Source organism: Schistocerca cancellata, chromosome 8 (assembly GCF_023864275.1).
Source record: "Schistocerca cancellata isolate TAMUIC-IGC-003103 chromosome 8, iqSchCanc2.1, whole genome shotgun sequence".
Classification (NCBI taxonomy): Eukaryota; Metazoa; Arthropoda; class Insecta; order Orthoptera; family Acrididae; genus Schistocerca; species Schistocerca cancellata.
In genome coordinates this window covers 52,210,059-52,224,980 of record NC_064633.1, presented here as the reverse complement: position 1 = coordinate 52,224,980, position 14,922 = coordinate 52,210,059, and the positions used below count along the sequence as shown (strand labels likewise).

Sequence of the window (14,922 nt, the reverse complement as noted above, 5' to 3'; positions counted from 1 at the left end):
TTGAGCAGACTGTGTATATGCGGATGGATATGTGTGTGTGTGCGAGTGTATACTAGTCCTTTTTTCCCCCTAAGGTAAGTCTTTCCGCTCCCGGGATTGGAATGACTCCTTACCCTCTCCCTTAAAACCCAAATCCTTTTGTCTTTCCCTCTCCTTCCCTCTTTCCTGATGAGGCAACCGTTGGTTGTGAAAGCTTGAATTTTGTGTGTATGTTTGTGTTTGTTTGTGTGTCTATCGACCTGCCAGCGCTTTTGTTTGGTAAGTCTCATCATCTTTCTTTTTAGATATATTTTTCCCACGTGGAATGTTTCCCTCTATTATATTCATAGTATAATTTAGTTTGTTAGACATATCTATAAGTATATAACAATAAATATTTTTGACCAATTAGCTACCCTAGTTGGGAAGTTTTGAGTATAAATAAATTTTAATTTAAATTTTACAAATTACACTAAGGTCTAACTGAAAGAGTTTTTAATAAAAATCTGTATTTAAATCACCAACAACCACTATTTCTGTAGTTTTTGTTGTGAAATTGGAAAATAGAGCTTATGGACAGGTTAATATTATCTGCTGCGTCTTAGTACACACTTAACTTTTGCAAAGAATACATTATGAAATCCTGTTCCTGTCTCACTTGCTTCCATATGTTGCTCCTGGCAAAATGAATGGCTAGGTTCTTAAATTTATGACAATTTATGATGAATGTGGAAATGCAACCTTTCCTCATTTCTGCTCTACAGAAACAAGATGCAAACTGGAATCTTGTAACTTGTAGAATATCTATGCCAGTGGTCACATAATATTTAAAAAGGCACATTATCTCAACTATGTTCATGTTAGAACTTCAAGTTTAACACATATATTTAGGAACGACACAACAACACATATAAGTCACAGAGTAAGTTGACGTGTGTACACGTTAGCGTTCGAATAAGCACTGAGTCCCAGTCTAGCGGCCGCTGCTCGGCTGGCCGCTTAGGTGGCGCAGGTGCTGCATGGCTGGCAGACAGCGCCGCACGTAGGGACGTGCGTACCTGCGTGGCGGCACTTTGAATGATCAACGAGTCACAACAGTTTAATTACTGAAATTCATTAATGCACATAAATAGTTCATTAATTTTACTCCTTAGGCCTTAAATGTTCTAATACAATAAATATAAGTGGGATCTTATACTGACTGAGATATAATTTTGTGGAAATGAAATTTCTGGTGATTGCCAAAAATTCTCATCTAACATCTGCTTGTAGTAATCCAGTACGCTGGAGTTATGCTGTTTAATTTCTTTCTCAAACTGAAGGTTGGCTTCAATCATAGCTCCTCTTAAAACTTGATCTCTTTCTGCTCTCCATACCCTACAAGGTTGCTGTTCCAACACCAATAATCACTGATATTTTCCTACTCATGGTGGTACTTACCCTGTATATTAACCTGCAAGGAAAACAACTGACGCTGGTCAAGAAATGTAAATACCTAGGCTCTCACATGCAAAGTGATGGAGGTCTGGAGGCTGAAATAGTGGATGGATGAACTGGAGGATGAGCAGAGTACTGTGTGATAAGAAGGTTAGCTGCAGAATGAAAGGAAAGCTTTACAAGTCTATGGTGAGGCCTGTGATGCTGTATAGTACAGAAACTTGGCCAATTACAAAAGCCCAAGAGAAAAAGATGGAAGTGGCAGAAATGAGAATGTTAAGGTATATGGGTGGGGTGACACAAAAGGATAGACTAAGAAATGAGTACATCAGGGGAACAGTGGAAGTGGGGCCCATAGGGAAAAGATCCAAGAAAGTAGGCCAAGATGGTATGGATATGTGCAGAGAAGAGAGTAGTACTATGTGGGGAGAAGATTTGAGGACGTAGAAATGAAAGGATCAAGGAGAAGAGGAAGACCGAAACTGAGATGGAGAGACAAGGTAGCAGGGGACCTATGGGAGAAGGGATAGCTCAGAGGAGAAGCACTAGATAGGCATTTATGGAAGAGAAGGATCCAGCAAAGCAACACTGACCCCACATGACGTGGGAAAAGGCTGAGATGGTGGTGGTGGTGGTGGTGGTGGTGGTGGTGGTACCTACCCCCTTAAATTTTCTGCTATTTGCCCAGCCAGTTTGCCCTTCAATTTCTGTTGAAGCGAAGAGGATACATAGCAGAAGTACCATGCTAATATGTGACCCAGCACTCAATGTAAGCAGCATATCCAATTCCAGATTAACTCTCCTGATGAAGAAACAAACAAAGTCAGTCATTTGTGGGGAACTTCTGTGGAGTATACTTTCTTCTCAGACAGCTTAGAAAATGATATCACCAATGAATCAGAGTGTTAATTAATGATACTTTGTGAAAAATGTTCTAAATTAATGATACATTTCACATTTCATAAAGAAGGGCAATTCACTGGTGTTCTATCCAAAATGTCACCAGAACTGTATGAGTTTTTATATCTGAGAGAATTTACAAACTTGTTAATGCTGTAAGAAGTGAGTGACATTTCTATGTAGTAGTGCAAGACTTTATTCTGTGACCTTCAGTCTGTCTCTTGTTTTACTGTTTACTATTTTAAAACAGAATAAAAAATTATCATGGAATAAACTGACATTGGCAACTGATTTCTAGTAAATTTTATTCTCACCATTATTTGATTTTCCAATTTTTTTGTTAATTTTTGTTATTGATTATCACACTAGGCTCTTTGAGTAATACAAAGAGGAAAGCCACATCTTCTACGTGGAGAAAAATTTCAAAGAGAATCCCACAAGTATTGATTATTGGCCCACTACTGTTCTTGCACTGTGTTAATGATCTGCAATTTTATTTGAATCAGCAGGCTGAATTACTTCTATTAGCAGAATGTACACTTAATGAAGCTGAGCAAATAAGTGGAAACAGAGAAAATGGCAAATGATTTTTTTGTGAAAATTACTAACTGGTTTTGCACAAATGGGCTAGTTTTAAACTTTGAAAAGGCACAGATCATCTAGTTTAGTACTTTCAAAAATATCCCAGTTCATATTAACCTAGTCTACAAAACAAATAATAAAGAATGTAGAACATTCTAAGATTTTAGGGCTGCATCTTTATGAAAACTGAAAATGGGGGAGCCATATAATTGGTGATTTTGCCATGAGAATCATTGCCAACTTTGGGGACACAGAAGTCAGTTAACATATTTTGTGTATTTTCTTTCACTAATTTTTGGGTAGGCGAAAAGGTTTCTTTGTACAAAAAGAAACAGGAAATATATGAGGTACTGACACATCTTGAAAGTGTCTGAGGCACCACAGCCTCACGGTACTGTTGGGGACATCCACTGTGATATACATCACTGCCATATGATACATAGAATATCTGTGACTTGACCACAGACTTTAGTGTGATTTTGGGTTCCAACAAGAATAATTGTGTACCTTCTACTGTGTAAGTTCTTGAGCAATAAAGCATTATTATCATTTTGTGCCATGTAGTACCTCAGTTACATCGTACTGGCACCATACTCTCACTACATTGGTGACATGCACTGCAAATTACATTACAGATGTAAATTGGAATGTCAGTGCCAAACAATTTCAAGTGACAAACAATCTACTGTGGGTCCTTACCAGCATTCTCATCTTGCGGAGACACCATGCAAAGGCTGATTGGCAACAGTCACTTGTCTTCTGCACCATTTGTAATTTAATTCAGCCTGCCTTTGCTGCTGCTGCCTGCCTGGATTTTTATCATTTGTACCACAATGTGGTCAGATGTTGAAGATACTCAGTTTTGCCTCGAACAACCTCGAGCCTGGTCCAAAATTGTTGACAGCTTATTTGTAATTATTGGCATCGTGGACCAACAATTGCATCAAGAACATTCCACCAATCACCAACAGTGCATTTGTACCACTGACAACAATGTTGGTGACCTTGCACTTCAGTACCAGCTTCAGCATGCTTACTTCCATGCAGAGGGCAAGTCCAACTGACTTTGACCGATCGCTTCTAACTCTCATGTATGACTCTCAGGCCCAAGTTCGATTCCCATCTGGGTCGGAGATTTTCTCTGCTCTGGGATTGGGTGTTGTGTTGTCCTCATCATTATATCGTCCTCCTCGACAAGCAAGTCACCAAAGTGGTGTCGACTAAAAAGACATGCATCAGGCGACTAGTCTGCCCAACGGGAGGCCCTCGCCACATGGTATTTCAATTTTTTCATGTCAATGCACCAGCCAGGAGTGATGATGTTCATGTGACATCAACAGGCTCTGCTTCCCCACCATCTGTGTCACACCTAGGCCTGCACAGAATGCTTCAGAGCACACTGCACACACAGTTACACAGAACATGACCTACGAGAATCATTCAAAGGGAGTCTACATTCTGTATCGCAAAAGTACCCGGATCATGCTGTATTAGTCAGAGACGACTTCAACCTACCTAGTATAGACTGGGATGTCTATGGATTCATTACAGGTGGTACAGACAAGCTGTCGTGTAAATTACTTTTGAACACATTATCCAAAAACTGTCTTGAGCAGCTAAATCGACAGCCAATGCATAATGGAAATATTTTAGATCTGGTAGCCACGAACAGACCAGACTTCATCGACGCTGTCAGTGTTGAGACAGGGATTAGTGATTATGATGTTGTCATTACAACTATGGTTACGAAAGTTAAAAAGTCGGTCAAGAAGGCTAGGAGAGTATTCTTACTAGAAAGAGCAGATAAGCAGTTGTTAGCATCCCACATAGTAAATGAATCGACTTCATTTACTTACAGTACGATGGACATGAAAGAATTATGGGCAAATTTTAAACACATTGTAAATCACGCATTGGACAAGTATGTGCCGAAAAAGTGGGTTACGGACAGAAAAGACCCACCGTGGTTTAACAGCGCAATTCGGACAATGCTCAGGAAGCAAAGGCAGTTGCACTCATGGTACAAGAAAGATCAGGAGAATGAGGACAGGCAAAAGTTAGTAGAGATTTGTGCTGCTGTAAAAAGAGCGATGCGCGAAGCATTCAACCACTACCACCGTCATACCTCAGCAAAAGATCTTGCTGAAAACCCAAGGAAATTCTGGTCTTATGTAAAATCGGTAAGCGGGTCGAAGGCTTCCATCCAGTCACTCACTGATCAGTCTAGCCTGGCAATGGAAGACAGCAAAACAAAAGCTGAAATTTTAAATTTAGCATTTGAGAAATCTTTCATGCAGGATGATCATACAGACATACCACTGTTTGAGTCTCATACAGATTCCCATTTGGAGGACATAGTGATAGACATCCCTGTGGTTGTGAAGCAGCTGAATGGGTTGAAAATAAATAAATCGCCAGGTCCTGATGGGATTCCAATTTGGTTTTACAGAGAGTACTGTACTGCATTGGCTCCTTACTTAGCTTGCATTTATTGCGAATCTCTTGCCCAATGTAAAGTCCTGAGCAACTGGAGAAAAGCACAGGTGACACCTGTATATAAGAAGAGTAGAAGGGCACATCCTCAAAATTACAGACCAATATCCTTAACATTGGTTTGTTGCAGGATTCTCGAACATATTCTCAGTTCGAATATAATGAATTTCCTTGAGACAGAGAAGTTGCTGTCCATGCATCAGCACAGCTTTAGAAAGCATCGCTCATGTGAAACGCAACTCGCCCTTTTTATCTTGTGAACCATGGATGAAGGGTATCAGACGGATGCCATATTCCTTGACTTCCGGAAAGCGTTTGACTCGGGTGCCCCACTGCAGACTCCTAACTAAGGTACGAGCATATAGGATTGGTTCCCAAGTATGTGAGTGGCTCAAAGACTTCTTAAGTAATAGAACCCAGTACGTTGTCCTCGATGGTGAGTGTTCATCGGAGGTGAGGATATTATCTGGAGTGCCCCAGGGAAGTGTGGTAGGTCCGCTGTTGTTTTCTATCTATATAAATGATCTTTTGGATAGGGTGGATAGCAATGTGCGGCTGTTTGCTGATGATGCTGTGGTGTACGGGAAGGTGTCGTCATTGAGTGACTGTTGGAGGATACAAGATGACTTGGACAGGATTTGTGATTGGTGTAAAGAATGGCTGCTAACTCTAAATGTAGATAAATGTAAATTAATGGAGATGAATAGGAAAAACAAGCCCGTAATGTTTGAACGCTCCATTAGTAGCGTAGCACTTGACACAGTCACGTCGATCAAATATTTAGGTGTAACATTGCAGAGCGATATGAAGTGGGACAAGCATGTGATGGCAGTTGTGGGGAAGGCGGATTGTCATCTTCGGTTCATTGGTAGAATTTTGGGAAGATGTGGTTCATCTGTAAAGGAGACCACTTATAAAACACTAATACGACCTATTCTTGAGTACTGCTTGAGCATTTGGGATCCCTATCAGGTCGGATTGAGGGAGGACATAGAAGCAATTCAGAGGCGGGCTGCTAGATTTGTTACTGGTAGGTTTGATCATCATGCGAGTGTTACGGAAATGCTTCAGGAACTCGGGTGGGAGTCTCTAGAGGAAAGGAGGCATTCTTTTCATGAATCGCTACTGAGGAAATTTAGAGAACCAGCATTTGAGGCTGACTGCAGTACAATTTTACTGCCGCCAACTTACATTTCACGGAAAGACCACAAAGATAAGATAAGAGAGATTAGGGCTCGTACAGAGGCATATAGGCAGTCATTTTTCCCTCGTTCTGTTTGGGAGTGGAACAGGGAGAGAAGATGCTAGTTGTGGTCCGAGGTACCCTCTGCCACGCACTGTATGGTGGATTGCAGAGTATGTATGTAGATGTAGATGTAGAGTCATGCCCACACAGCCACAACGCATGACCAACCATGCTGCCCCTGAGCAGAACCATTCCTGCTGGCATCAAGCAACATACACACCACCGCCACTTGGTGCAGTGCCCTCCACCCAGCCAACATAGATGACTGCATGCCAAGCAACCACATCCCATGTTCCCTCATGTACAAGCAGGAAACGTTTGACAACATTGTGCACAGTGGTCGCCTGCCTTGTGACTGCTTGCTAATGCCGGCAGCAGGTTCATCTATTCAAGAAGACTACTCTGGTCGCCTCATTGCTCCCACAGCAGCGGATTTTCTATCACTCCACCAACAATGACTGCTACCAGACTTCAAATCTCCCATTGCCCACATGGACGTGACCTTCTCATCAACGTGGACTCTGATGAGTGTTCCGTGGAGCTTCCACCTCCGCTGATCCTACTTCTGAGAACCATATTTTTAACTGTGCTACCTGCCTCCTTCGCTTTGATGAATCGCCTTTTGGCTGACTTAAGTTTAGACATCAACTCTCTACTACTCAATGGCTTGTGGACAAAGAATGAACCTGTGACATTGGAACTATACAAAGCTACCAGCTCATCAGTCAGTACACAGATCCATGACCCCGACCCTATAACGGTCACTGTCTCACTCCCTCACGTCGACATTTTCTCTTAAATACATCATACAACCGTACTAAGGGATGAACTTCTTACACCATTTCTACCTCTCCATGGTCATACAACATGCCACACTCCTGCACTTTGACACGGGCCAGTGCATCTCAGGACCTTTCACCATGGTGCCCACACCCTTGCCTGATCATTGACCGTTCAAGAGGAATAACAGAAAGGCTATCGTGCACCTTTGACACACTCAGGCAGTGTGCCTCCTCAACTGATGAGTTCTTGGTTATTCATCACCATTACATCAACTGTCTTGTGTTATTGGATGCACTCTGTATAAAGAACACATTGCTCCTACAATGTAAAAATGTCATATCCATTGCCCCTGCCCTGGTCTGCAAGCATTTCACAGACTTGGCACACAGCTCTCATGACATCAAGGAGAGGAGCACAGACTTGGCCCTGATCCCACTGACCAGTCACGCCTGCCCGACACCCAGCTGTGCCTATTCCCTGGTCTATTCGGTACTTGCACTGTCACTGACTTTGGATACGTAGTGAGCCGTTTACGTTTGTATACCGTGTTCTAGCTTGTCATCTGGGAACTCCACGGCTGGCATCATCAGGCACAATGCCCTTGCTGTACAGCCCACCATCACCATGTCTCTTCCACATGACTCATCGCCATGTAGTTCGGCTATTGCCTGCTGCTGATATTCACATGACAGCACCGATCCCACCGGCTGTGTTTACCTGGTTCCACATTTGATTACCACACACCTACTGCAAGTTGGTGATGCTTTAGAATGCCACGTTCAGGACACATTAGACACATCAAACATAACAAGGCACTTTTTCAACCACTTTCAATTGTGCAAATCACCTTCAGCCTCCACTGATAATTTCAGTACCCCTTCCCTACATGAGTTCACCACAGCAAAGGTGGACTCTGTCATTACACCTCCATCAACACAGACATCAATCACAACACACATTGGTGCCTTGCATTCCTGCCTCCCCATGGCCCCCACTCTGCCACAGTTGGCCTCTGCACAGACGATGCCCATAGAAGTACACTCCAGCAGATAAATTACCAGCTTATGTCAATCACACTTCACCCTCAACATATGCAGCCCATTTGATCAGATCAGTTTCTCTCACACATATGGCCTCCACAAGCCCCTGTCCTTCAGTCATACCACCAGTGTCCTGTGTGAACACACTGCAAGCTGTCACCTACAGCCATACTGTGGTGTCACCACCAGACACCACACTTGCTAGGTGGTAGCTTTTAAATCGGCCACGGTCCGTTAGTATACGTCAGACCCGCGTGTCGCCACTATCAGTGATTGCAGACCGAGCGCCGCCACACGGCAGGTCTATAGAGACTTCCTTGCACTCGCCCCAGTTGTACAACTGACTTTGCTAGTGATGGTTCACTGACAAAATACGTTCTCATTTGCCAAGACGATAGTTTAGCATAGCCTTCAGCTACGTCATTTGCTACGACCTAGCAAGGCGCCATTATCAGTTACTATTGATATTGTGAATCATGTACTGTCAAGACCGATGTTCATCATTAATGAATTAAAGTTAAGTATTCCACCAGCTACGTCCGTTTTTCTAAATTCTAATTTCCTTGTTCTGTTCCAGACCTCACGCCAGCCTACGTGAGCTAAAACGCGTGCATTTCGGCCTCCTCTAGTAACACGGTGTTGGCTCTCCTGCCAATCACAACACATACTACCTGTTCAGCATTCCTACATGTCCACTGTGACTTTGAGAAATGGCCCACTCGTATCTCACGAAAGTGCCACCTTTGGCAGGACTGGTCACATGCATAGGCACAGCATCGCTTCAAGAAGTGGCCCACTCATGTCTCATGAAAATGCCAGCCACAACGTGGCTGTAAGTGAATCTGCACAGAATCACTTTGAAAAATGGTCCTGTCAAGTCTCTTGAACATGCCACTCACGACATAACTGGTCATTCACATTAGTACCCTACAATGAAGCAGTCACTGATCCCACTCTCATCTTCTGTTTGCTGCTCTTTGCTCTTCCCTTCAGGGGAGAGTGTGGTGCTGGGGTGATGGGGGGCACGTGAGACGGGAGGGGGGGGGGGAGGGGGGTTCATGCACTACAATATACATCACTGACATATGATGATAAGTGAAATATCTGTGACTTGACACCACGGATCTTAGTGTGTTCTTAGGTTCCAAGCAGGACAGACATGTACTAAGTGTAAATATTTATGCAATAAAGCTTTGTTATTGTTCCATGTCATGTCATACCTTAATTAAATCATACCTGCCCTGTACCCTCACTACATATTTTACATACTTTTGTTCACATATGAAATTTGTTACTGACAATCGATCTGCATTACCCCCTAATGAATCTAACTGCGGTGCAGGAAGGGTAATATGCATCTGTAAAACTCTTTGACCATCTACCCCTTGAAATAAAATGTCTCATGGACAGCAGAAATGTGTTTAACTGTAGATAAATATTTTTTTCCTTAACACCTCCTTCTATACCACAGAGGAATACCTGAACACAAATAATTAGACATTTCTACAGGAGAAAGCTGTAAATGGCATGCATGTAGCAATATAAACATTGCTTTTTGTTCTTAAAAATATGTATTGTATGTTTCTTAAATTGATATGTCCCACCATCACAGTCATATGATAGTTTGGTTTATGGAATATGTAACTAACAGCAGTGTGTCAATACTGTATGATAATATTTTGTGTATCTTGTACACATGTTCCAAAAGTACATACACTATTGTGTTGACAATAATGAGATTCCCTTAAACTTTACTGTGGTGTGTGTACTGTAAGACCTTCGGTACACACACCATCAGATTATTTGACTTGTCGCTCTAGCGAAGTAGGCGAGTGTCAGCAATATGTCTCGTGGTCTTATCGTGGCATGTTTATCTTCTGCCGTTAGGTCAGACGATAGTAATGCTACTTGCACACTTAGAGTAGCAGATTGACGATGACCAACTTTAAACAGAACTTGATTAATTTTCACACACATTTATTAAATAATAAAAGGGATAGAAATTACTTAACTTGATTCTGGATGCTGTTTACAATTGACAGTCTGAAGTTCCTTTGGTCTTGGTACATTAATCTTATTGTCACATATCTCTGATACTTGACAAAGTTTCTATACATTTCTCTTCATGGCTGTGTACAGGAATACGATAATCTTACTAGGCGCAGACTGAAACTTGACTATAGACTGGTACAGACTAATGCAGACTGACTAATCGGAGGTCTGTACACTCGTTATAATACCTTACGCATTCAGGTATCACTGCATGAGTGTGATCCGCGAGGAGAAAAGGTTCTACATTAGCAGCAATCTCATTGACTGCATTACATATTAATACGCGGATCAGCAGAAACAGAATTTGGTCCATCTCTAAGACAGCACCATCTCGTAGTGCGAAGATGGACGAGCGCTGTGCCTGCGCTGTTGTGCTTAGTGGGGTGCGCTCTATTGGGAAAGTTGTGCACGCGCTGACTATGCAGAACAATGTACACAACATTTACCTATGGAGTTATTATCTCCAAGAGCTCCTTCACTTTAAGTCTTAATAAATTTGTCACTGAAATCAAACTAATGCCAAAATGGTTCTTGTAGATAACAAATCCATTAAAATTCTTTATGAAATGAGCATTGCAAATTACCACAGACTTCTTTTATTGTGTAACAGATTCTGTAACAAAATGCAATATGAGACATATAATAAAGGCTCAACCTTTCCAAATGAAATCTATTTCAACTTATTTTAAGTGGATCATGCACTTGCACACCCATCTGTTTCAACCCAAAAGTGCAAGTGACTCCCTGCTGATATCTGTAAAGGCTGTCTCTTTTTAATTTTCTTCCTTTTGTGTAGGTAGTAATGAAATTAGCCTACATGAGGAAGATTACTGTGTGTAACTACATTTGATTAATTTTTGTAGTGCTTAGGTTACATGATATTCAGGTAGGCCTTTTCAGAACTGTAAATCTTTTCCAAATGTACAAGGAGCTCATCTTCCTTGTTCAACCCATTGATGCTTTGGTGATACAAATTATTGTTGATTGTGGCTGACTTCCTTTAAATTTTGTAATGATCTTCTGTTGTAATTTCTGGTAAAACCACCTACCTCCAATATTCTTCATCGAATTGACAGTTTAATGCAGCAGATGTGGAAGATGACAAGATCAAGAACTTGCTCACAGAAGGCTTAGGCAGCATTTGAAAATCCTGGATCACTGCCAACAGAATTTTAAACTTGGAATGAAAATTTGGTCTAGACAAAATATAACCATACAAAGTACTCAGTTTCCCATAGCTCACCTATACCTCTATTGATGTTATAGTGCTATAGAAAGAATTACAGAAATTTAGAATAAGCATCTCCAAAGCACTTGTAAGAAGAATCTGCTCAATTCATAATTCTCGAAATTAAATTTGTTGATATTACAGTGTACAATAGTCTGAAACTATATATCTATGTTGATTTGTTGTCAAGCAGAGTGACCAAAAATATATTAGCTATAAGTATAGTTAATAAATATTGCAGTTTTTCGCCTATGTTGAAGACTGTTTTGCTCTTTCCTGTTCTAAACTAAATGAGTGAATGATCATACACCAAGACTGTACTATTAGTAAACAATGTACTGGAGATAAGAAGGTTCAATCAGTACACATTATAAACTATTTGAAAAACTGTTATGAAAATCTTTGATCAGTAAAATTACATAATTTTGCTCTGGTTAACTTTGCCCTCTGGTTATAAAGATCTGATATGATGAACACATCTACACTAAAGTCAATGTTATAGTGACTTGATATTTACAAGTGACAAATAGATGATGGTATTGTGAATCCATGACACTGCTGCTTTTTCTAGGGAAAAAAATAAAATGTAACAACATTGATGTTACTTACATGATTGTATGTCTTGCTCTTGATAAAGTGTTAATTAACAGTGTTAATCTGTGCTCTAAAATTTGTTATCTATTGGAATATCTGTATGTTATTAGCAGCAGCTGCAGTAGTAGTAGTAGCTGTAGTAGTAGTAGTAGTAGTAGTAGTAGTATTTTCGTTCTGGAGTCTCATAGTTTCGTGTTTTATTATCCTGGACTTATCTGTATATTTTAATTATTCATGGATATGTTATTAAGTGTTCTGTGAGCTTGTGTAGTTTATGCAAAATAAAAATTAAATAAACATTTAAGTCTTGTTATATCTTTAATACATTCTGAAGTGTGGATACAGTTTTCTATAAAAACATTGGTGATAATAATATTTTCTATTATCATTAGTTACGGCAGATAGTACTATAACTGACAATAGAGGGAATTGTACAAGCATTGTAACTTTTCTTAAAAGATATAGTTCAAGAGATGAGTCAGAAAAATGACATAATTACATTATAGAAGTAATGCCACATAAGGTGTATAAATTCATTCCAGATACAAAGAACAGAAAGGTATCTTGAGAGGACAGTGTTTAATTGGGATGATTGAAGGAGGAGGGAGAGGAACAGGAAAAGAAACAGAATATATGTTGAGGAAGGCATTACCCCAATACTGAAACAATGCTTTCATTATTGTACTTCACAAGAAGACAGACAGGACACACAAAAGTTGTAGATCTATGAGACAGTTCTCCATGACGTATAACATATTCACTAAAATTGTCACCAGTTTATAGTAAGCCATAGGATTTTCATGAAATGAAAAAAAGTTAGGAAACATAGCAAATAGGACTATTAGCAATCTCGAACAAAATTATAGATGGAAGCAATGAGTATAAGTTACCACTTTGTGTAGTATTCACAGAATTTGAGAAAGCATTTGACTCAAGCTTCAATACAATCAATATTTACAACATTTAAATTCAAAATTAAATATGAGTGAGACTAGAAGAATCCAAATCACCAAGTGTATTCTTAATAGTCCTGCTGAAAGTGTCACACCTCTAAACTGGGAAACCAAAGAAGGAAATATGTTAATGGAGCATATTGTAATCACCACTGAATGGCTGATCATGTTGTATCATTTGCCTGTAGTACAGAAGAGCTTCAAAACAAATGGAAGAACTTAGCAGAAAAAGCCTGAAAAATTAGTTAAAATAATTCTAAAACAATGTACAACAAACACATCAAAACATGGTAAAAATAAAAAATGTTGACTGTTTTTATATTTAGGGCAGCTGGAAGCAACTGTTGATTAAATCTCTAAAGAAATGAGCAGAAGGGTATGCAAGGACTGAAGTACATTTGATAAACTAAATGGTATTTTGAAAACCAATCTTCCAGTATCTCTGAGAAGGAAAGCACCCAACAAATGTGTAGAGTCAATTTTGATCTAGTGCTTTAGATGTGGATTTTTAATCTGAAAAGCTGCCAAAAACAGAGGCTTGCTCAGAGAGCAATAGAGAGATGCATGTTGGTAATTATTAGGAAAGAAATAAAGACAAACAAGTAGATCAAAGAACATAATGAACTGAAAGACATTATTCTAACCACAATGAAAATAAAATGGAGTTGAGTAGGCCATTTAACTACATACATGAGACCAGAAGAATCCAAATCACCAAATGTATTCTTAATAGTCCTGCTGAAAGTTTCACAACCGTAAACTGGGAAACCAAAGAAGGAAGTTCTCTTCTGGATTCCAAGGGATATATGGGAAGACTAAGTGAGATGAAGATACAATGGATGGTGGGTATCTGGCTTTTGAAAGCATGCAGGCTAAAGACCACAAAAATCTGTTGAGAAAGTTGTAATCCAACAGTATATGTCAAATGGTGACTGATGAAGTAGCTTTGTGTGTGTGTGTGTGTGTGTGTGTGTGTGTGTGTGTGTTTAATCATACAGTAAATAAATATTCATATAATGTTTGTTTCTGAAGGATACAATATTTTTGTCAAATTACAGATAGCACATGTCATACGGGAAATCCGTCACTTTCAACAGACACCATATAAAATTGAGCTTATAACGAAGGTGACAAATTATCTGTTGGATCCTTCTTTGCTTCTTGATGATGATGAATTATACAGAATGTCTTTGGAAATTGAACCTCGTACATCAAGACTGAGCTCTGCAGCTCTTGCACAACTACCATTGTCACAGACACCTTCTCGCACATAAATATTCATTCTGAAGTAGGTGAGTGAGCACTAATATTCACAGGTATAAGGAAATAACATTCTTTGTCTTCCTTCTTGAATTGTTTTGACTAATTGAAAAATAAAAATTGCTTCTTTTGTACAGTAATTTTGCTTTTAAAATCCCCATTTCTACATTTTTGTTTTTAAAAAGTACCATTTCTACATACTGCAAATAGTTTAGTTTAGTTAGGTATTTTCATGTTCCATGGATCATAATTGTGACCTTCTGCTGTGATGTGAAATGATACAGTTGTATAATTATAATACACTTTCTCAGTGAAAGGTATTGCAACATGCTAGCCATTTACATGGTTGTCTTTAACTACTGTTTTTACATATGG

The 14,922-nt window shown here is 39.8% G+C and overlaps 1 protein-coding gene across 1 annotated transcript in view; it reads left to right on the top strand.

The window, feature by feature from the left end:
- LOC126095334 (ras-specific guanine nucleotide-releasing factor 2-like) overlaps positions 1-14,561 on the top strand; it is a 1,914,760-nt gene extending 1,900,199 nt beyond the window's left edge. The window contains exon 28 of the mRNA XM_049910139.1: positions 14,346-14,561. Coding sequence (XP_049766096.1) covers positions 14,346-14,561 — 216 coding nt within the window. The remainder of the gene's footprint in view (positions 1-14,345) is intronic.
- Positions 14,562-14,922: the final 361 nt, after the last annotated feature.